The sequence below is a fragment of the Semicossyphus pulcher genome, unplaced genomic scaffold (assembly GCF_022749685.1).
Source record: "Semicossyphus pulcher isolate SPU_LCO1_2020_fin unplaced genomic scaffold, fSemPul1.0.p SCAF_6, whole genome shotgun sequence".
Classification (NCBI taxonomy): domain Eukaryota; kingdom Metazoa; phylum Chordata; class Actinopteri; order Labriformes; family Labridae; genus Semicossyphus; species Semicossyphus pulcher.
In genome coordinates this window covers 29005235-29027113 of record NW_027211737.1, presented here as the reverse complement: position 1 = coordinate 29027113, position 21879 = coordinate 29005235, and the positions used below count along the sequence as shown (strand labels likewise).

Here is a 21879-nt window from a genome sequence, read left to right as displayed (position 1 = left end):
TAGAATAACACAAACATATTAACTTTTAGTTTTATACTATGGTACAATTACCACTATTTGTTCAATAAGCATTACCTGCAAAATATACAGTATCAAAAGTACTTATTTTGTATAACAATCCTTGTATTGTGTAACTTTTTTATTCATAGGTGAAGCAAATAAGATTTTTCTAAATACTATTTATCGTTTAAGAAATAGCATAGGGTCATAATGTTTTCTTGTGTGAAAACCCATTAAGGAAATTATGACAGATTAATGTAATAGAGAAAATTTGAAAAGGTTTGCCTGTTCAATGTAGTGAAGTAGTAATATTAAGTAAAATACAACAAAAATATATGTTGTAGTTTGTAGTTAAGTAATGAACTTCAGTAAATGTACTGTAGTCACTTTCCTCCACTGCTGATATTGTCAGCAAACATTAATAAATGTTCTGCTTAGCAAACATTTAAATAGTATACAAGAGGGTTATGTTGAAAGGTGTAATAAGTTAAACCAGGAGGAAAATGTGTCCGAGAAGCTGCCCATGTTCAACAGTTTAATACTGATAATAGTTGAGCAATAACTGTAGACTTTATCTTCAGTTATGTTCTAAGTGACACATATCTCTAACATTTACAAAGCACACCCAACACACAAAATCATGAGAATAAAAATCTTTATTAGTGTTTTATGAAGTCTGCATAATATGCCACACGCCTGAGAAGCTTATGGTCAGAAAAAAAAAAAAAAAGAACTGCTCTATCAATACCGCCCTCTACTGGTAAAACAACTGCGACATCTACTGTACTGACTGCTTTGCAAAAAGATTACTGTTAAATACACACATACTGTACTACTGTTATGTATATGTACGTCTGGTCCACGTCAGTTTTTGTAATGTATTTTTTCACATTCATATGTTGTAGGCCAAAGATAAAAACAATGTAACACTGGACCCTAACACATGGTTCATTTCCCCAAATCCAAACTTCACTAGGTGCACTTAAAGTACAATCACTAGTGCCAGAAGGTAAACACATTTACATCAAGAGAAAAGGAGTGGGGGAAACATGTTAAACTCGCAACAGCCACATAATGACAATAATGGCAGAGTTTAAGCTAATAAGTCTTGTTGTACATACTGTATTTTATAGACAGAACAAATACAATACACACATTAACACAGAATGTCCCAGTGTGCAGGCACATTCGCTCTTCTTTTCACATGGAAGGAAATGGTTCTGTCTCCCATGTTTCTGTAACATTTTAAAAGCCAATTATATCTGGTTGACCTTAACCCGCTTGACTGAGCACCAAAAGGCTACAAGAGGTCACGTGTGTTTTTTCAAAAAGTGAAGAGATGAATGGATGAACGGCCATTACAAAGTTTTACATGCCTCTGGAATCATTTAAACCATTACAAGAAGGTAGATTAAGTCTTGGGCGAACCTGTTGTTATGTGTACTTTAAATGCACCAGATTTCTTTGGAAAAACAAAGGATAGAAACAGGTTAATTATCATGTGGGGCAGTGAGTTTTTTTTTCTTTTACGAAGACTAAGAGCTGGAATTGGAAATGTACTTGAACAGAACCTTTTGGGTAAAACGAAGGAATGATCCATGCCCTCCATGTCACTTTAGAAACAGCTGTGGTCTTGAAAATATTACTTTAATAAAAAGTGAACGACAGAAAATTTTAAGTATATTTATATATAAAAATACATGAGAATACAAAAAAGTAGCAAAACAATGGGGATATAGGCTAAAAACAGAATGAATTCATTGATACCTTCAATTTCTCCTGGTGAGACGTTCAAGGCTTCACCTTGGAGAGCCCCAGGGCTCCCAGTGTCGTGTCAAAAGAGAAAAAAGCTTTCAATAACAGCTGATATTCTCTGGTCCCTGCCCAGTGCACCTTGCAAAGCCTGGTCAACATATCATTAGCTTCCACGCCAGGCTGTTCAGTGGGGATGTAAATTGACTAAACCAAGGACACATAGAGTGCCATATAATGACAAAGAAATAAACTACAGCCAGATCAGGCTCGCAGTTGCTTGGGGTTCTTTAATTATTATTTTTCAACTAACATTCCTATTTGTCCATTAAGAGGCGCGTCTTATAAAGACACACGTCAAGAGTTATAAAAGTCAATTCAATCAAATTTCATAAACACTCTGTGGCGTTTCCTTCAGAGGAGAACTGCCACCAAGGCCATCGTTTCTTCACCAAGCCACCCTGACGAAAGATGGGGCCAAGTTTCCCACACAAAAGTAAACTTAGGTTCAGAACAATGGTTGGGGCGGGCTGGAACAGAAATCATTTTAGCATTCAAGCTTATGTTACTCATACCAGCAATCTTCAATACTGAGAAACTATTCACAGATATTTTTGGTATTTCCCCTACTTCCTGGACTAAAAACCAATATACATTTTATTTGTACCACAAATAGATCTAATATTAAGGATTTGGGGGAAAGCAATTTAACAAGGTGCATGACATAGATGGGTAACAAAGTGCCAAATTCTTTTCTGAAGTCTGTATATATGTGTGTGTGTGTGTGTGTGTGTGTAATAATTCTTGTGTGTGTGTGTGTGTGTGTGTGTATGATATATCTTGTGTGTATGTGAGTGTAAAGTTAAAACAGGGATGTGGAACTGGGCCACAAATACTATGAAGAATGGTACAGAAAGTTCATTCTGTGGGGTTTCCATTTTTTTATGAAAGGACTTACAAGTTTAGAATTTAATGATCATGTAATGGGGCTGCATTTTTGGGAGGCGTTTCCTTAGCTGTTTAGGACATACTGGAGCAGCGGGCAGACGGGGAACCCATCTGGGTCAGCACCTTGTCCAGCCACTGTAGGGGTCCGTTCAAATGCAGCTCGATCCAGCAAGGAGTGCTTGTGACAGTCTGCCGCCTGGAAAACAGAGACATACATTTAAATGTGTGCGCCGTGCTGACGTTTCCTTTCAGTCCTTACAGTATGTGACTTGTCATGCTTCAGGCTGTGCTTTTATCACGGACAGAATGTATTACTGCGGGTTTGTGGTTTGTTTGATGTTTGTAAAAAAAACCTGCAATGACGACTCCTGAACCAAACAAAAACAGAAGACATTCCTGTGTTGGATTTAGCCATTTAAGTCAAGTGACTCGGTATGATATGATTATCCTGGGGGAAATAATTGTGTTGTTTGCCGTTATCCTGACTGTGAAATATGCTTAAGAAGTTAACAAAAGATACTGCATGACTTTAACCTATATATATATATATATATATATATGGATCAGGGATCAACTATGTTATGTTAAACCTTCTCAATAAGAACAATCAAAAGCTGCTTCTTCTGGGAAAGTAAAAGCTGACTTAATGAAGGATTCAGTCTAAGACTATAATCTATAACAAAGTCAGATAAGGTTGAGTTTGTGAGGCATCAGCCAGAATCATTTCTAACTGAACCTCTCTGATCTATTTCCTTTAGTTATGACTGATTAACTCTGGCAGCAAAAAGGAAACATTTCCTTGTTAAGAATAATTTTTATTCAGACTTGAGAAGATATTGACCATGTTTAAATACAGCATCGTGCAGTGCTCACCTGTACTCGGCCCCCCAGCCTTTGACAAAGCTCATGCGGATGGTGCACATCCTGGTGAGTTGGTAGACGGCCTCAAAGCCCTGATTGACTGATTGAGCCAGCAGGGCTGCAAATTCCTGGTTGTTGAAGATTTTTAGATTACATCCTAAAAAGACAAAAAGTGCCAGCAGTTAATTTGTATTTCCCTCCGTTCATTCGGTAATAAAACTGCAGGACGTGGACAAACCAAGCCGATATTTGGCCATACGTTTACAGCAGTCTCTTAACTTTAGCAGTTTTTGACATGAGCTAGCAAATGATAACAGTTTTGAACACAAATCCAGGGTGGAGAAGTGGAATGTGTTGCAGAAGAGGTTAAAAAGGTTTTCATAGCCAATGTGATACTTTTGAAAAAGTCTTTTTGACGACCACTTTGGAGTATTCGCAACCGACATGAATCCAAGCGGAGTAGAGCTGCTTTCCATGTATGGTCTTCTTCACAATCATCCGCATGTAAAGAAGCTGTACAGTCCATAAGATCAATGGGTTCCTAACTGTCAATTTCAGCACACTTTCCCTGATTGCAACATTAGGGGCACCTTCAGCATCTCACCTGGAGGAATTTTACACACTGTTGCGGGATGCCAGCCATACCGCTGGTTGCAGTTTGGACTCTGGACAAAGATGGCGCTATCACTCAGGCACTCAGCAAATACTTCCCCTCCAATGTAGTAGAGTCGAACTCCTCTTCCTGTAAACACAGTATAAAGAACAATAAGCACGAGAATCATCTTGAAGAAGACATGTCAAATAAGATTTTCTACAGGTTGTTCCATACCTATGTGCCTTCGGGTCATCTCCACAGTGGCGTTCCTGTTTACATTAGACAGCAGACCCAGGCAGAAACGCTCAGAGTTTGATGGATCTGTGAATCCATCCACTGTCAGCGAGGGCTGAGAGGCGTGGAACGTCTCCCCTACACGCTGGTTCAGCTCGTAGTAGGCTATTGAGCACCAGAAGGCTGGCTCCGAGTAAGTCACCGGCTGCAGGTCTAGAGAAAGGGGGTCACGTCACTAACACGTGTCCCAGTATTCTCCTTCTGATCAAAGGCTGCTCATGTGCTGATGGAAAGATTTATATCTATTCATAAACAACATGCTCGTTTGTTTAGCATTGTTTTGGACGGGAAGGATTTTCATCTTACCCATGCTGTGATTGACAGGAGACAGAGTGCTGGGAGATAGCTCTGCTGGAGAACCTGCCAAACAAAACAGGGAGTCATCGATATGGATGGGCTCAAAGGAGACCATAACATGGAGAACTGGTGGATCAGACCAAAGACTTATGAGGAAACTGGTGGCCTCTTTGCAAATGTCAAATAATGCTCTAACACTAAGCGTGTGCATTAGAGTGATGAACAGATGAAATGTATGGCTGTCTGGACATCCTGCTTCTTCTTCGATGGTGGTTGGTTTAGATAATAAAGTTTGAAATGTTATTTAGCACACAGAGCAAAATGGATGCTGTATAAAACAATGAGTAGCTTTCTGCTATGGTTATTATTAACTGCACATTGAGGATGGAATGCTACAACAGGGTAGACAGGGTATATGTGCAAGGGGATTTCATGAACTAGAGACTAGAGAGTATGTACCAACCTTTCCAACTCTCTTATGTCTTTTACAAAGAGACAATGTTTAACATACACCTGCCAAACGCATGTTTAACAGTAGCATTGGCGTGGATACGTTGTGGAGTAAAAACCTCTTCAGGATTCATCACTGATTTTACTGTTTGAGACGGCTCCTCCAGTTGTGTCGCTGACTGTTTATCACTTGTGCGCCTTAAACAGTTTAATTCCATGAAAACATACATTTGACTTTGGCGTGGCCGAGAAGGTGAGGAGATCACAAGGAAAGGAGAGGGAGTTGCTAGTCTAGGGTACCTGTGTCCATACTTTGATTCATCTGTTGATCGCTGGCCTCCCCATCCTCACTGATGTAGCCCGGTGGAGGCGTTTCTGATGAAAAGATGCAGAGAGAAATTGGCATGAACTGTGACGTTCTCATAATTTAATATGGAAGTCAAGCCCAATGAAACTGAGGAAACATACGGTTACTTATATCACTTTTAAAGTAGAGGAAATTCACAGCTAAAATCAGGATCAATACAATATCAGTGTGAAGAACAACAACTTAAAACAGACACTGTGTAATACAGTGCAAACAGTAACCTAGATTAACAGTTTATTCATTGTGTACATTTGCTTTAAGTTTACAGATAAACTCACCTGGTATATAGTTATTTGGAGGTTCAATTCCTGCAGGAAAGTTTGTGTTCTCAGGTATGGAATGAGTGTAGTCATCCAGAGGTGGCAGCTCTGGCAGGATATCCGAGTGTCTTGGCACAAGAACAGGAGGCAGCACTACGGGGTTTGGTAAAAGGGTCAAAGGAGATGAGTTAGACATGCATCAGTTATATGCTTTTACAAAATTACCGTCAGTTGAGATCTCTAACGCCAGAATATTCCTCATTAGTATCATAAGTAACAATTATGGAGCACAGAAAAAATATTTGCTTCTAGACGTTTCGGTGGGAGCAGACAGATTTACACAAACAATCATGCAGACCACACAGCCATCAGGCTTTACAATAACTCGGCCAATAGCAGGCACTCATGACCTGGGCTGTGCTCTCTCCTCTCTGCCCTCTCTCTAGTGTTTATTTTCACACATTCATTTATTTATTTTTATTTATAGGACTCTGTTCTTGTACATTTTTAGCTAATATAGATTGTGTGTGCTACAGGACAGCTTTGCGTCCCCAATGGCTAAATGAAGTATCTCTCTCTCTATCATCCATCCATCCATCCATCAACATGTGCATGCTTTAGGCAACAAATGTCCTCTCACCTGGGGTCTCCACCCTCTGGTAGTGGTAGGGGTTGATGCAGACCTCATCCTTCTTTAGGTGGAAGGCATACTCACAGGCCTCGATGGCGCGCAGCTCGTGGTGGCTGTGAAGGTCGGGCCACCGCCACAAGCGGCAGTAGATAACGTGGGGAAGCCCCTTCCTGTGGGAGACCTGCAGGCGGCCGTCCAGTGATCTGGTTAAACAGCAAACGGGAGATGGTGGTGAGATGGGTAGAAGATACAGGGCGAAGGGGGGTGACAAATAATATGGCCAGGTAGGGGAGGGATATGGAGATGATAGGATTGAGTGGTGCATGAACGAGAAACAAAGATGTTCTAGAAGTCCGTCACCTCAAACATTGTAATAACAACTCTCCCACATCAAAGTTGTATGAAATACCATACAATAGTTGAGGATAGTCACCTGGTTTGGTCAGGGTAGCTGTATAGGCCTGATGTATCCCACTGTTCTATCGTATTTGGTGTACTCAGTCCCCATATTTCAGAGCAATTGCTGTGCACAGAGAAAACAACAAAACAAAAACAAAAAACAAATGATAAACATGGGACATGGCTCATTCAGAAATATCAGTAATGGTAATGTGAACATTAAAAGGCCTCTTTTATTGGAATCTCATGGAAAAATAAAGACATTAAGTGTATTTTAAGTGGTGGAAATGAAGGATGGGAACTTCAAATAAGAGAAGCCTTTTTGACAGAATTAAGGAAAAACTACTACATGTAATCTGCTAACACACAATGAGTGAGACAAAGAGCATTCTTTAACAGTGTGGCATTGCATCGAACACTGAAAAAAAACGTATCTGAAGACATTCAAACAAACACTGAAGACAGACAATGGCACAAAGACGGGGGAAATGGAGGAGGCTTCCTCGAGAGAAAAAAAAAAAATTCAAACATTCTCAAAACATTCACAAGAAAATGGTCAGAAACTGAGAAATTAAAATCTTGGAATGAAGATAAATGAGAGAAGTTGCTTCTGAATAACAGGACAATACATTTCTACATTTTAAATGCTGCACATACACAACAACATGTTTTAGACTCGATGACTTTAGTGGGATCCCAACTAACACTGAATATTGCAATTGTTTTGTTCATGACAGGGCAGTAAACAAATGTTTGTCCACGATCTGTGGCAACTTGTAGATGCTAAAATGTAACAGCTTTTTCTGCAAGACGGTTGGTATTTAGAGATGAAGCTGAATTAGTGGAAAACTGGGTATGACGCTCCCCAAATACATTCAGAAACTATTACTCCAAGTATGGCTGGTAGGTTAGGACAGATATCCTCTGTTTGTCCAGTTCACTACAAGGAATAATTTTATTCACATAGAGCCAGCCAATGGATTTCTAAAAACATAACAGTGTGCCTTAGAACAATTCTCAGGCGATAACAGCCCCTCTGCTATCTATAGGTATACAAACATTTGACGTGGTACTTTGCAGCACATCTTGTTCCCACTAAACGTGAGTCTGGGCCATCAAGGCTGGCTAGCTGATAAAGAGAACATCTTTTCTCACCCTTTTAAATGTCTCTCATCATTAGAGTAATACAAACTGTCTGACTGCGAGTACAGTTGTCAACAAACAGTGAAAATGTAACATATTCAACTCTAACTGTAGGTTATTATGAAATCATACTTATAAAATTTTAAGATCAGCATCTGCTAACAACCGACAACAACCGGTCGTATGGTTTTATACCACACTGATGTGTCAACTAAGCACACCTGCAAAGATAAGAAACGTATACAGCAATCTTGAGTGGGGCAGTATACCTGGGGATGGTGACACACTTGGTGTTGCAGTTCTGTGTGGTGATAGCTTTCTCCAGCTCGTCTAGCTGGCCTGTCTTCTTTAGCTTCTTCACTAAACTCTTCACAGCCTTCTCGCACCATTTCTCCTCTTGCCCGTTCTGCTCTCCACCGCCTGCTCCGCCAGGGCCACTGGTTGACTTCTTCCAGCCCAACAGCCTCTTCACCACAGGAGGGGTGAATGGCAAGATGGAGGACATCTTAGGTGGACAAGCTGGGGGTCTCCAGAGGACTCAATACAAGCTCTCACACACACAGAAAAGAGGGGACCTAGAGCTACAGTTTGGGCCCTTGCTCTGATGGGGCCCCTCTTGTGACCAAATAGTCACAGTGTGGAAGCCAGTGCTAGCAGGGTATATTCAAATGAGGTGGGCACCTTGGGAGAAAGTCACATACAAAGTCCATTATTACAAACAAAACATGAATTAGAAAAATATCCAAATCTAGTCTAGTCAAAACAATAAAAGGCATTTAAAATAATACTTAATTAAACTTATGAATAACGAATAGTGGCTAAATCATGAGGTTGTTTTGGCTGCAGCATTGCTAACGTTACATAACTGCCTGTTTTGTATAGTTCAGCATTTGGTGAGTGGAACAAGCAGAGATGTCCACTTGACGTTAGCCTGTCACAAACACTGCTCGACATCCAAGCTAGCTAGCTGGAAAAACTTATGAAGTTAACACACGGGGTGTGCCTTATATTTTCTAATTCCGTGAACAGAAGCAACAGCGACCGGCTACGACTGTACACAATGATTAACAGAGTGAACGCCAATAAATGAATGTGAATAAGGAGAGTATTTTGTGACAGGCCCCCCCAGTGCTAACACCAACTGGCTCGGGAAGGCCGGCTGCTAGCTGCCTGGTGGGGGGGCCTGCTGGACACAAATCACAACAATAAGTTCATTAGCGTTATCTTTAACAATATAATGCAGAAATAGCTAAAAACAAAGAGCGAAACACTATATGTAACGTAACTATTCAGATTGGAGTCAATTCGGGGACAGGTCTCCATCTAGCTAGTTAAGCTAACGTTAGCTTCACTGAGCTAGCTGCCAGCTTGTTATCAAAAATCCTTTTGTTGTGATCCACGAAAAAACCTCCGATGCGCAACAGTCAAGTCGCGCTACTTTGCTACCTATCGTCGGTCTGTCAAATAAACCCTGGCTATAATGAATCTAATAACACAATGACAAGTCACGAACCTAGACGTTTTAATGTTTTATTTTCACTAAGCTAAAAAATGTTTGTGACTTTTACTAAAATGTAGACACCGCACCAAAATGAGTTAGCATCTTGGACGAACTCTTCAAACTGAGCTCCCGCTGCTAACGGACCTACAGCTCCCACACAAAACAACATGCTTCAAAGTCGAGAAAACAGCTTTAAGCATTTCAATAGTTACCCCAGTTTTGAATTCCAAAGCTTTGCTTTTAAAATAAAGGGAGTGCACAGCCCTCTAAACACCTTGCTGGCATAAAAATGCCTGAACTGTTTTTCACCGCAGCTAATTTTGACAAGGCTTGTAGGCTCCTCTCAAGTTGCTACCAGTGCTACTGGTAGTGTTGTGACGTTAGCGAACGATCCGATTCTTTTAAACGGCTCTTTTGTGCGAACGATGGGAACCGAGTCGTAGGTCAGAGAAGTTCTTTTTGTAGTTGTTCCCAAATTTCACTGCCCGCCCTAGAACCACTCCTCTTTATGCCGAATTACCACATGCAGCTTTTTTCAACTGCAACTCCGCTATACTAAGTCACGTGCAGCAGAATCATGTCACCACAACATAGTGCCGACGGTGAGCAACATTCTAAGCCTCCGCCAAGTTTGTTGTTGTTTTTGTTGACATCTCTGTAGTCATACAGAGTTGTATCACAAATTATTGCAAATCAATGATTTTGATTAATAGTTCGTACATTATTCTGCTGTTTCCTTTTAAACTTTAAAAGTGTGGAATTTTAAATATACGTGTGTTGACAAGGGAGAATAGAGTGTAGGCATGTTTGCGAGTCCGACCACTCTCTCACCTCGGATCTTATGGCTCTGGTCAATGAACGGCTCTCGGGATCCGGCTCCTTTCAAAGAGCCTAAATTCCCAACACTAGCTACTGGAGCTAGTTTGCTAGGTTAGGTAGACCTGAACAACAACACAAACGTGATGGCTACGTCAGAGCTCTTAATCCCTCCTATTCAATAAATGATTGGAGGATTTATTAGAAGACGTTTTCTGAATACTGGTTGATGCCTTTGACAGCCGTTATTGTTTATTTGACAGCAACAAATTATATCTGTCATCCAGAGAGCTTAGAGTTTTTATACAGCATGTATAAAGCACTTTAACTAATTATTTAAACAGTAGATCAAAAGCACAAAAACAAATCAGTTGTAAATTAGTTGAAGCTATTTCTTATTTGAGGAGGTCCATTATGATTTTTTCAGTTTTCACTCGTGTGAATGTATGATAAAATATCAACAAAAGTATATAAAAAATAAATAAATATATAGGCTATATATACATATATATGATATAGAGACTTAGACTTAGACTCAACTTTGGCACAATATGGCACGAAGCAGTAGCTCCTCCCCTCCCCAGGTGTTCAAATCAGGCTGTATTGTTCTCACCTGGAACCATTATAAATGCTACACTAGTACTTAGCACAGTTTGATCCGTCTTATTTTATCTCTGGCGATGGATGGACGTTTGTTTCTTTGTGCAGTCTTATTACAGTCGTTATTGTCATTGCAGGGTGAGCTAGATGTACAAAAACTGCTTTTACACCATCAAAAAAAATCCAAAATATATAGCTACCATATATTTGTTCCAAGTAATGTTTCTCAGCAATGAAGGAGGGAGGGATTCATTATTCGCTATAATTCTCACTTTACCCATGTTTCAGCCGGAAGGAGTCCTTTGAAGTGTGGCCTGAGTTCTAAACTGTGCAAGGATGGGTCAGCTTGTGTCCTCTTCCGCCATGTGTGTGATGGAGAGCCTGACTGCAGGGATGGCTCGGATGAAGAGGACTGTGCATCCGGATGCAATGAAGGTACGGAGCTGTTCTCACAAATAATGCATGGTAAAGTCAAATACTACATGCCTTTACTGTCGGAGGTGCGTTTTGACCAACCCAATCGGATGGATGGTGTTTGCTGAAAGTTCTGACTGTCACTCAAAATACGTCATAAATCAGATTCGAAAATAATTAGAATTATAACATTGCATGATAAATTGCTAAATAAAATTTCTGGTATGATAATGATTTAAACAAACCAAAAGACATTTAGCAAAAGGGCTAATAAGACTACAGGGATTGACTTGAGATCGTGCTGATTTAGCTACTCTAAAATTTGACATGACAACACAGCATTTTTTTTGCAAAGTTTTTCAACTTTTGCATCTGAAAAACTCTGGTTAATGAGAGTGAAGGTACATGAATTAGACTGCATTAGTTAAAACTGGGTACATAATATGGCAACAAAGAACATATCATGTGCCACTAAGTCATTGTTTTACAACTTCAATATTCTGTTTGGTATCTGGACAAACACGATGCTCATTAAAATATCCTAAAATATACTGTTATTAAAAATCATAACCTTTGACTTGATATCAAATGCCTGTATCTATTCAGACCAGTTCCAGTGTGCCCATGGGAAGATGTGTATAGAGAAGGACGAGGTGTGTGATGGTATATCGCAGTGTCAGGACCGTTCCGATGAACTGCAGTGCAAAAAGCAAACTGAGGGCTGTGTTCACCACTGTGACAACGACAGTCGCTGCTTGCCGGCAAACTTCCTCTGCGATGGAGAGAGAGACTGTGTGGATGGCACAGATGAGGCAAACTGTGGTAGGTTGTCATTGATGTGAGAGTAAAAGTCTTTTCACAAGATTTAATCCCTTTAGTATCTCTCAAAGTCTTTAATCATAATGTTTATTTTATTTTGGCGTTGTCTTCAGAAGAGGAAGATGGACATGAGCAGGAAAAAGTGACCAGTCCAACTTCTGTGCCGGCTACAAGTGCTGGCTCATCGACTCCCATCAAATGTTCTTTGGGCTTTAAACCCTGCAAGGATAATTTAGAGTGTATACTCTACAACCATGTGTGTGATGGAGAAGCAGACTGTAAGGATGGCTCAGATGAGGAAGACTGCGCATCAGCATGTGAAACGGGTAATCTGGGCGCTTCTTCTCTTCAACATGGATTAAGACTATGACTTTAATGCCCTCTAGTGGCCAAGCGTAACTCTAATTAGATGTTTTGGGGTATATTCACATGATTTTTCGTGGTGGGCTGTGAAATTCACTAAAGCTGGGAACACAGTTATAACTCCAGTTCTTCCAGCGTCCTGATCGTGCCATGTTTGTGTTCTCTGCAGGCCAGTTCCAGTGCGCCCATGGAAAGAAGTGCATCGAGCAGAGCCAAGTGTGCGACGGTGTGCCTCAGTGTCAGGACCGCTCTGATGAGCTGGAGTGTGCCAAGCAGATGGAGGGCTGCTCTCACCAATGTGATAATAAGAGCAGCTGCATTCCCAGCAGCTTCCTCTGTGACGGAGAGAGGGACTGTGCAGACGGCAGTGACGAGACAAACTGTGGTATGTAGTTGTTAAATTAGGAAATCTATTAACTGTATTATTCAGCTCTGCTTGTCTAGGACACCTCGGTGATCTTTGTACCAATTTACCTCTCCTTAGTTGATGAGGGCTGCAGCGCCACAGAGTATAAGTGCACCAGTGGGCAGTGCGTGTCGGCCACAATGCGTTGCGATGGTCACCCAGACTGTTGGGACCGTTCAGATGAGGAGAGCTGCACCAATGCACCCACCTGCACCACAAAACACCGCTGCCCCCAGAGCAAGGAGTGTCTGGTGCAGGAGTGGATCTGTGATGGAGACCCGGACTGCAAAGATGGCACAGACGAGAAGGTGAATTTGAGAGGGAAAAAGAAAGTAAAAGGAGAAATTATTTTTGAAGCTCTTTGAAGGAGCCAAGTGAATACACGTTTTAATGTATCGTATGTGGAAAAATAAAGCTGTATATCCACACTGATGACTGTAGTTTAGGCACATCTTGAAGACGTAAAGGTCAAAGGTCGGAAGAACTCGTGGAGCTACAAGGATTTTTGTGTATTGCATAAAAGAAGTTTTCAAGTCAACAGTTTGAACTCCTAAGTACGAGTTTAGATGACAGTAAAATAATCTGTTTTCCTCTTTAGGATTGTCCCGTGGTTCCACTGAACTGCGGAGAGTTTCAGTGGTCTTGCAAGTCTAAGACGAAATGTATCCCTACAGCCTGGAGGTGTGACGGCATGAAGGACTGTGATGATGGCAGTGACGAGGCCGACTGTGAGTAGTTGCGCATTATAACACGGAAAGACAGTGAGTTGTTTGTCGAATGTGAAAAGAAGTTAAACAATGCTTGATGGTAAGTGAAGTCATGGTTTCATTGGATTGAGACAAAAGCCAGAAATGTAGGAAGAGAAGCAAAAATAAATGTAACCAGTAATGGGACTGTTATGTACATAAAAAATGTGTATTTGATACCAGGTGGGGTTGTGACATGCCCCTCTCACCAGTTCCACTGTGGCAGTCAGGAGTGCCTGGATCCAGTCCTGGTGTGCAACGGCATAACCAACTGTGCAGACGGCTCTGACGAGGGAGGCAGCTGCCAGATAAACTGTGCAGAGGCAGATATCAGCCGCTGCTCCCACAGCTGCTACAGCACGCCACAGGGAACAGTAAGGACCCTCCAACTTGTGAGAAGTTTACTAATAAATTCAAGTCAAAGTCTGTCCTGCAAAATGGTGGCTTGACATACAGTAGAACGTGAACTGTGAATGCAGCAGAGCAACCTGAAGTTGTATTCAAAGGATCAGTCTGGAAACGAGTGTTTGCTTGATCCAGTAAAATGTCTAAGCTGAGTAAATTATGTCTTAAGTGTCAGCTCCTCTGACTTTTGCGTGGTTCTTTCTGCGCAGCGTTGTCGCTGTGCTGAAGGATTCAGGCTCGTGGAGGACGGGCTGACCTGTGCTGATATTGACGAGTGTGAAGGCCGGAGCTCTGGCGCGTGCAGTCATCTGTGCATCAACACTCCAGGCTCATATCAGTGCAAATGTCACCGGGGATACGTGATGGAGGCAGACGGACGGCACTGCAAGATCACTGGTAAAGTCTTTATGTGGACATTAACCATTAGAAAAAGACCAGTTTGGTGAGGCCCATTATAGATACAAAGTGGGGTAACAATATTGCAACTTAAGCATTTCATACAATTAACTCTCTGCCAAGATGGGGAGCTCGGTTCCACTCGCATGTCTGTCTGTTAAATATGAAGCTACAGCCCCGAGATGGTTTGGTTACCTTAGCATTAAGATTGTAAGCAAGGGGTAACAGAAGATGCGGAAATCAACCAACCAGTTCCCAGCCTCTGGCTGTACCTTTCCATATTTGGTAAACACAAGTGAAAGTTGTATTGATCTTTATTTTCTTTTTCTTAAACTTTTTAATAAATTTCCAAAATAGTCAGTTTCCTTTTTAAAAAGTGTGTTTTGAACAATTGGCCCTCAATCTGCATGTTGGCACTCCTTTTGAGAGAAATTTACTAATAAAATAAATAAAATGTATTTGACATGAAACCATAATTTAGTAACACTTTGCACTATGGTTTAAAAAGTACACCTAGTTAGTTAGAACATCCTTCTGTTAATCATCATCATCATCATTGGCATGTTGGGTCAGTAATGACTATTTCCACCCCGTTTCTCCTCAGGTGAACCCCTCCTGCTGTCGTCGGTCCAAACGGACCTCTTTTTGTTTGGCTTGCGCAGTGGCAGCCTCGATGTGTTGTCGTCCTCTGCCAGGCGGGCCATCCTGTCCCTGGACTACGACTGGAAGGAGCAGAGGGTGTTCTGGGTGGGGCTGGACTCTGAGAGCATTCGGTGGTCCTCGCTGGACCAGAAGACCACAGGAACTTTGATAAAAGGTTTGTGCAACACAAGTGGGTTTGGGTATCGTAGGAAGACGCCTGACATGACAAAAGATGCCATGTCTTGTGACAGGTGTGCGCGCTGATTCTGTAGCTGTAGACTGGCTGGGGAGGAACCTGTACTGGATCGATGGCGTAAACAGTCAGATTGTTGCCATCAGACTGGCCAAAGCCACTGTGAGTACACTGGACCACAGCATCATCCTGGATGAAGACCTGGACCAGCCTCGCTCTTTGGCACTGATGCCACAAAAAGGGTTCGCATGACTTTATTCACCATCACACTATCCTAAAACGTATATGGAAACTTAAGACTAGTAATCAGACTCTTTCATTTTCTTACAGGCTGATGTTCTGGACAGAGATTGGTAATATAGTGAAGATAGAGCGTGCTGGGATGGATGGATCAGACAGGAGGGCAGTGGTGAACTCCAGTCTGGGCTGGCCGGGAGGCGTGGCTGTGGACACCATCTCTGACAGAGTCTACTGGACAGATGAGAGGCTGAGGTTGATTGGGTCTGCAACACTGGATGGAGATGATATTCAGGTAAAGGTTTTGGTTTTTTTTAAAGCTTTTAAACTTTCAGTTTTTATATATTTCTTAAGAAAGCTGACTCATTTAAACCTTTCAACTCAACACTAACCAGAAAATGGTCACCTGCCCTTATAACTACTAATAGTACCTCACAGGTGGTTCCTCGTGGCAGGCTTCTTTTTTCTACAAACAGAAGAAAAGTAACAACAAACTGGAATGCCTAAATAATAACTGTGCTATGTCAGATTCTACAGATGAAGGAGACCACCAACCCGTTCTCCCTGGCAGTGTTCGATGACATGCTCTACTGGACTGATGCCAAGAAGCGAGTGGTGCGAGTAGCTCACAAGATCTCAGGCAAAAAACATCAAGTTCTCCTGAAAAGACCGAGACAACCTTTTGGTGTGAAGGTGAATAAAATGTAAAGTTTGTTTGAGTGATCCAAATTAACTCAGCGTCTCTATTATACAATACCAGCCCCGTTTCCAGCTGTGCTCAAAGTGTTTTAAGTGCTCGTTGCAGTTTGCTGGATGCCCACGCACAGCTCTGACATTGTATGTTGGAAGTTTTCCACTTAAAAGGAATCTATTTACGGAAATGATAAAAATCTTGGGGTCACTGATAGAAAAAATAGCAGGATTGGTATTGGAGATATAAAGTCTAGCATTTGGTGCATTTATATAATATTTTATTCAGTTTTTATAATCACAATAAAAGCCATTATATAAATAATTTTGATGGTAATAAGATTAAAAAAGACATTACTGTTCCCTGCTTGGATTGCAGATTGTCCACCCATTGCTCCAGGTGAGCACTGAGAGCCCCTGTGAAAAGATGCAGTGTTCCCACATGTGTGTGTTGGCCCCGGGACCCAAGGCAGTGTGCAAGTGTCCCTCTGGTCTCTCACTGTCTGAGGATGGCTTCAACTGCTCCCGGCTGATCGACTCGTCGTTCCTGCTGCTGCTGTCTCCCTCCACTGTCACCCAGGTTTTGTTATATCCCATCCTAAATTGTGTAAACTGAATGGATCTAAAGGAAGAGGAGGGCATTTTGGGCAGTGCATAACTCTCATGCACTGTTGAGATGAAGCTGCTGCAGCTGGTTAGCGTAGCTTAGCCAAATACAGCAAACTAGGAGAAAATGCTAGCCTTTCAGCCTTTGAATTAATCTGGTTACTTGCACAAAAAGCTTTTAAAGCCCACCATCAGGACCTCAATTACGTTTATGTACAGAAAAGACAAACGCATAAATTAAGTAACAAAAAAATCCTTGGCTTGGTGGAGAGTTGTGTGATGTGCTATAGCCTAGCAAGGAGAAGTTGCTCTTACTGGTACAAATGGGAATGGTAGAAACCCCGGGTACAAAAAACGAATTGTCAAGACACTTTAACTGCAGACTTAAAGTCGAGGTGAAATGAAAAATGTAATTTTAATCCTTTTAGATCACATCCGCGGTAATATTGTGCATCTATTTGACATTTTTTCTTCCGGTAAAACTAAATTTCACACGTGTATACGTAAGCTAGGACCAATCAATCTGCAACATTTAGCCGCAGAGCACCAAGAACGCTCGGTCCGTTAGCTAGCTACTGCGCTGTGGAGAACGTCTGTCTACGCCCACTTCTCAACGATCAAATCAAATCCCTCTAATGATATGTCCCGCCTGCACGTCCTGTTGCACTCGGAAACACGTCACGATACGGAAGCTAGATACTCTCGAAATGCTGTTTCAGCTCGACTTTAAACAAAACAAACAAGATATGGTGTAACATGTCAGTCAGTGAACTGTGCTCACAGACAATTTAATTGTCTGACAATTAATTTACTTTGAAAACAGCAGCAAACAGCTAGCCTGGTTCTGTCCAGTCACGATAAACTAACTACCAGCTGCAGGTTCCAGTTACTTATTTAAGCAGACATACCAAAGTGTTGTCCAGTTCCCTGAATAAAAGGTGGGGGGAAAAATCAGTAACTCTTCAGCATATTGTATATCAAGTGGTCTGAGAACTAGAATTCTACACCTCTTATCCTGAACACACTTCTTTTGCTAATCTTAGGTTGTTTAAGAGTGAGTGTACTTTTGGCTGTCATCTAAAAATAGTTGTAAACAGTATTATTCGATTTCTAACATGTGCACGTGTCCTCATTTAGGCTTAAGATGTGGTAACAAGGCAGTCCCACGTGCCACACGTAGAACTGCAAATTAATTTACTAGCTTTATTTTATCAATAATACCACCAACCATCTGGTGCATAGAATGATCATAAAACATCACATCAACTCCCAATTTATCAGACATCAGTGAATTTAGTATACATCTTTTTTTTGTTCAATGACTATAATTTAAATACTGTGATCTCTGTAGATCTACTTGCAGTCCCGACACACAGCAGCAGAGCTGAAGGGCTGGCCCGAACACCTGGCCCTGCAGGTGCCCAGCATCAGTGAGGCAGCCATCATGGACTACAGCCTCGGTGACCACACCTTGTTCTTAACAGACGACGGCACGACTTCGCTCAGCTCCTTCAAGCTGAAGGACTCAGCCTTGTCCTCTCAGGGTCAGCTTCTAAAACTCATGGGTGACACCATCACCGCCATGGCCCTGGACTGGGTGACGCTTAACATCTACTGGAGCAGCAACAAACAGCCCCGCCTGCAGGTCACCTCCACTACGGCAGCGCACACTGCCGTTCTCATAAAGGAAGGTATTGGTAGACTTGAATCCATCGCCCTCCACCCTCCCAGTGGAAGAGTTTGTTTCATCAACCTGGGTCTGCAGGGAACGGGTAGTGTGGCTACTGTAGAGTGTGCCAACATGGACGGTGCGGAGCGTGTTGTGAGGAAGGAGGCTGTCCAGTCCACGTCTCTGGCCTTCTCCAGTAATGGGGATACAATTTATTGGGCTGACAAAGGCAAGACTTGTTACAAATTTTAAGTGTACTTAGTAGTATATTTCATGCATTGAAAGCCTTATAATGCTGTGGGATTCCGGTGAATTATGCTGAAGGAAAATAATAACACTGCTTGGATTCTCTCCCAGGTTCAGGGACCATCTGCTCGGTCCAGCTTGATGGATCTGGATACAGGGAGTTCAAGACTGGTGAAGGCCTGGCTGCTGTGGCTTTGAGTGATGATGCATTGCTCTGGATGACTGTAAATGGTAATGGCTCATATAGTATGTCCTAAATGATGTAATGCCATGTACGATACCAGTTACAATGGGCTGATGCAGATAAACATCCCAACTTGCCCGTAATTGTTTCTGTACTGGCTGTTTTTCTTAAACCGCAGGCTTTTTGAGACCATTTGGATGGTTGTATTTGACTCAGTTGGTGAAGACGAATGATTTGGGCATCACAGTGTCATTGTGTTTCTAAAATTGCCAGCTGCAAGCATGCGACTGTTTCCTAATGTAGTGATATTACTTTGTGTGTTTGCCTATTCTTTAAGAAAAAACCAGGCTCTGGTTCCGAGATGAGCAGCAGCAAAACAAGTTATGGTTTGAGGTCGGCACAGAAGTGGTCAGTTTGAAGGCGTTCAGCCAGTCAAGTCAGACTGGTACGTAAGAAAAAGCCACACCATAACCGTTTGGCATTTTACAGCGTCCTCCAACTACTAAGCTAGTAAACTGTAACTGACAGTCTAGCACTTATTTTCACAGGTTCAAACCAGTGCACAGAAAACAATGGCAACTGCCAGCACCTATGCCTCGCCACCCCACGAGGACGGACGTGCAAGTGTGCCCATGACCACGTCCTTGTGAACAGCACCCACTGCATCCCGGAGCAGCACTGCCCAGCCGGCAGCAGGCCCTGTCTGGATCATCTCCTGTGCAAGCCTGCTGAGAAGTTCTGTGACGGGCATGTTGACTGCAACGACCACTCGGATGAGAACTGCGAGTCTCCATACCCGTTTTAAACAAAAGCAATAAAAATGGGAATTCTATAATTCTATAACTATGAAATAACAATGTGGTTTTTCCTAAAATCTTTTCAGGCTTTGGTCTGAAGCAGGGATCAGGCGCCAAGGTCCCGGCTCCAACGAAGTTCTTCGGCTCCTCTTCTCCTCCCTTGCCCCCCCCTCGTCTCTCTGAAGACGTCAGCTTGAACGCCACCCTGAATGTGAGCGGTCAGCTGAGGAACCTGGAGGCCCAGCAGTGCAGCCAGAGACTTTGCAGTGGCAACGGCCGCTGTGTGGAGAACAAAGGAAACACTGCCTGCGTGTGCTCTTTGGGCTACAGCGGTGATTCCTGCCAAGACCATCTCCTGACGAGCATGCAGGGTCCCTTAGTGTACGGGGCTGCAGGTCTCTGCGCAGGAGCGGTGGTCATTGCAGTGATGGCAGTGGTGGTTAAGAGGAGGAAAAGTGCCAACACGAGGTTTGTCGGATTACTAATTTAATGGAAACCTTCTTGTCACAACATTAAACGTAGATGTCTGAAATTTTCTTTACAAGATGTTCACCTTTTTAAAACGAAGTGTCTACAGCCATGCTAGCCATGCTAGTCATGCTAAATGAAGACATGCACATGGTGACAATGCTAGCATGAGTAGTTTCCAGGTTTGAAGTTTACATATTAGTAAATTTAATATTTCCTGTAGGAGCCAATTAGCACTCCGGAGCTTATAAATGGGAAACACTGTTTGTCTGGTCAGGTGTTCCGCCCGTAAGCTAAACAGTTTTTGACCACACACACAGACACACACACGCTGCAGTAACTGGTGGCAGCAGTTACTCGTGTTGGATGTTTGTTGCTGGTATTTGTATGTTCAAGTTTAATGGACACTAAAAGGAAGAGAAAATAAACGGACAAGTGTTCCAAGGAAAAGTTTCTCTTGGACTTTAATTCAACGGACATGCATCAGACCCGGGTAAGGTGCGTCAATTAAGTAACCCGTGGTGTAGCATCTCAGTGGCTTAAAGCGTTGGCTTTGCCTCCTATATTTCCATTTAAAATCAACATATTTTGGAAATATAAATGTGACCTAATAATGTAGTTTAATAGTCGAGGGACAAACAAAGCTTTTACAACAAATCCTGATGAGACTGGCTGAATTCAACTGCTTAGCGCTTGCTAAAAATTACTTTAACTGTATGGGGCCCTAAATGAAAGTAAGAGGATTAACAAAGTTGGTTATTTGATCCTCTGGAAACTATGAATATCTGAACTATTGGATTGTACAGATATGTAAGTGTTGATGCTGATAAACTGTGGTTAAAAAAAACTGAGCTTTAGATTTGTGTATGGCATCAAATGTACTTTCCCCTAAGCTACTAAAAACTGCCAAAAACTTTATCAGAAGGTTGTTGTGAACATTGAGTGTCTCCACATTTGATGTTTGTGCTGACAGGGTTAAATATAATTTCAATATTTGCTTTGTTAGGACTATCTCTTTGTTTTTTCCTCCCAGCAGACGGGCTAACCCATCTGCAGTTAAGGAAACGAGTATGACCGATCTGGAGAACAAAGCTGAGTCCGCCCCCACGACACAAGCTGCCACATCTGACGCGGAGAAACCAGAGGTGGATCTCTCAAACACTTCGTAAACAGGTTCCCAGATTATCTCTCTGTGCTTGTGGTAGAGACAGTCTGACTATTTCTTCCTTTCTCTGCAGGAAGCGGTATCCTCTGTGGACTGAGGCTGATTCATGGGCAAGCAGTGTTTTAAATAAACAATTTGCATTTTCCACTGTTTCCTGTGAAGTTATTTTAGCATTGTTTACTGCCAGTTAGACCAACGATGATGAATTGTTGTACAACAATATCCTCGGTGATGGGTCTGAAAAGAACACTTGTGAAACCATTTTCATAAAGGTAGATGTTGAGCCGTGCCAGAGGTTGACCATTAGTTGGACCTTTTGTAAATCGTCTTTAAGTTGCAAAGGGGACAGGGGATGTTGGACGACAAAGCGCAATGAGGATCAGGTGATGAAAAGAGAAGCCTTAAGCACTGATAGGCTTGTGTTGTAACGTATTGGGCTGGTTTCACAGGCTTTGATTAAGCCAGGACTAGGCTAGGCTTTATCGTGGGGGCTGCACGGTGGTGCAGTGGTTACCGCTG

General features: G+C 42.2%; 2 protein-coding genes across 3 annotated transcripts; one reads left to right on the top strand and one right to left on the bottom strand.

Moving 5' to 3' along the window:
- Positions 1–638: 638 nt before the first annotated feature.
- Positions 639–9840, bottom strand: LOC138609837 (mothers against decapentaplegic homolog 2). 2 transcript variants are annotated; one of them, XM_069682497.1, is made up of 11 exons: positions 9711–9840; positions 8267–8678; positions 6889–6978; positions 6465–6658; positions 5843–5977; positions 5498–5572; positions 4757–4810; positions 4391–4603; positions 4166–4303; positions 3574–3718; positions 639–2896 (listed from the first exon to the last, which is right to left on the bottom strand). In XM_069682497.1, the coding sequence occupies exons 2-11, from the start codon at positions 8500–8502 to the stop codon at positions 2773–2775; spliced, it is 1404 nt and encodes a 467-aa protein (XP_069538598.1). In that variant the 5' UTR covers positions 8503–8678; positions 9711–9840; the 3' UTR covers positions 639–2772. The 2 variants fall into 2 exon arrangements, with proteins under 2 accessions (XP_069538598.1, XP_069538599.1); XM_069682498.1 differs by having other exon boundaries at positions 5510–5572.
- An 83-nt stretch (positions 9841–9923) lies between these two features.
- On the top strand, positions 9924–21457 carry lrp13 (low-density lipoprotein receptor related-protein 13). Its single transcript, XM_069682730.1, has 21 exons — positions 9924–9937; positions 11153–11349; positions 11935–12150; positions 12261–12473; positions 12680–12895; positions 12995–13224; positions 13515–13644; positions 13846–14036; positions 14277–14463; positions 15068–15280; positions 15357–15540; positions 15629–15830; positions 16064–16228; positions 16605–16805; positions 18183–18729; positions 18858–18977; positions 19268–19375; positions 19479–19712; positions 19814–20195; positions 21232–21340; positions 21434–21457. Exons 1-21 carry the CDS (start codon positions 9924–9926, stop codon positions 21455–21457), a joined length of 4083 nt encoding a protein of 1360 aa, XP_069538831.1.
- The last annotated feature ends 422 nt before the right edge of the window (positions 21458–21879 follow it).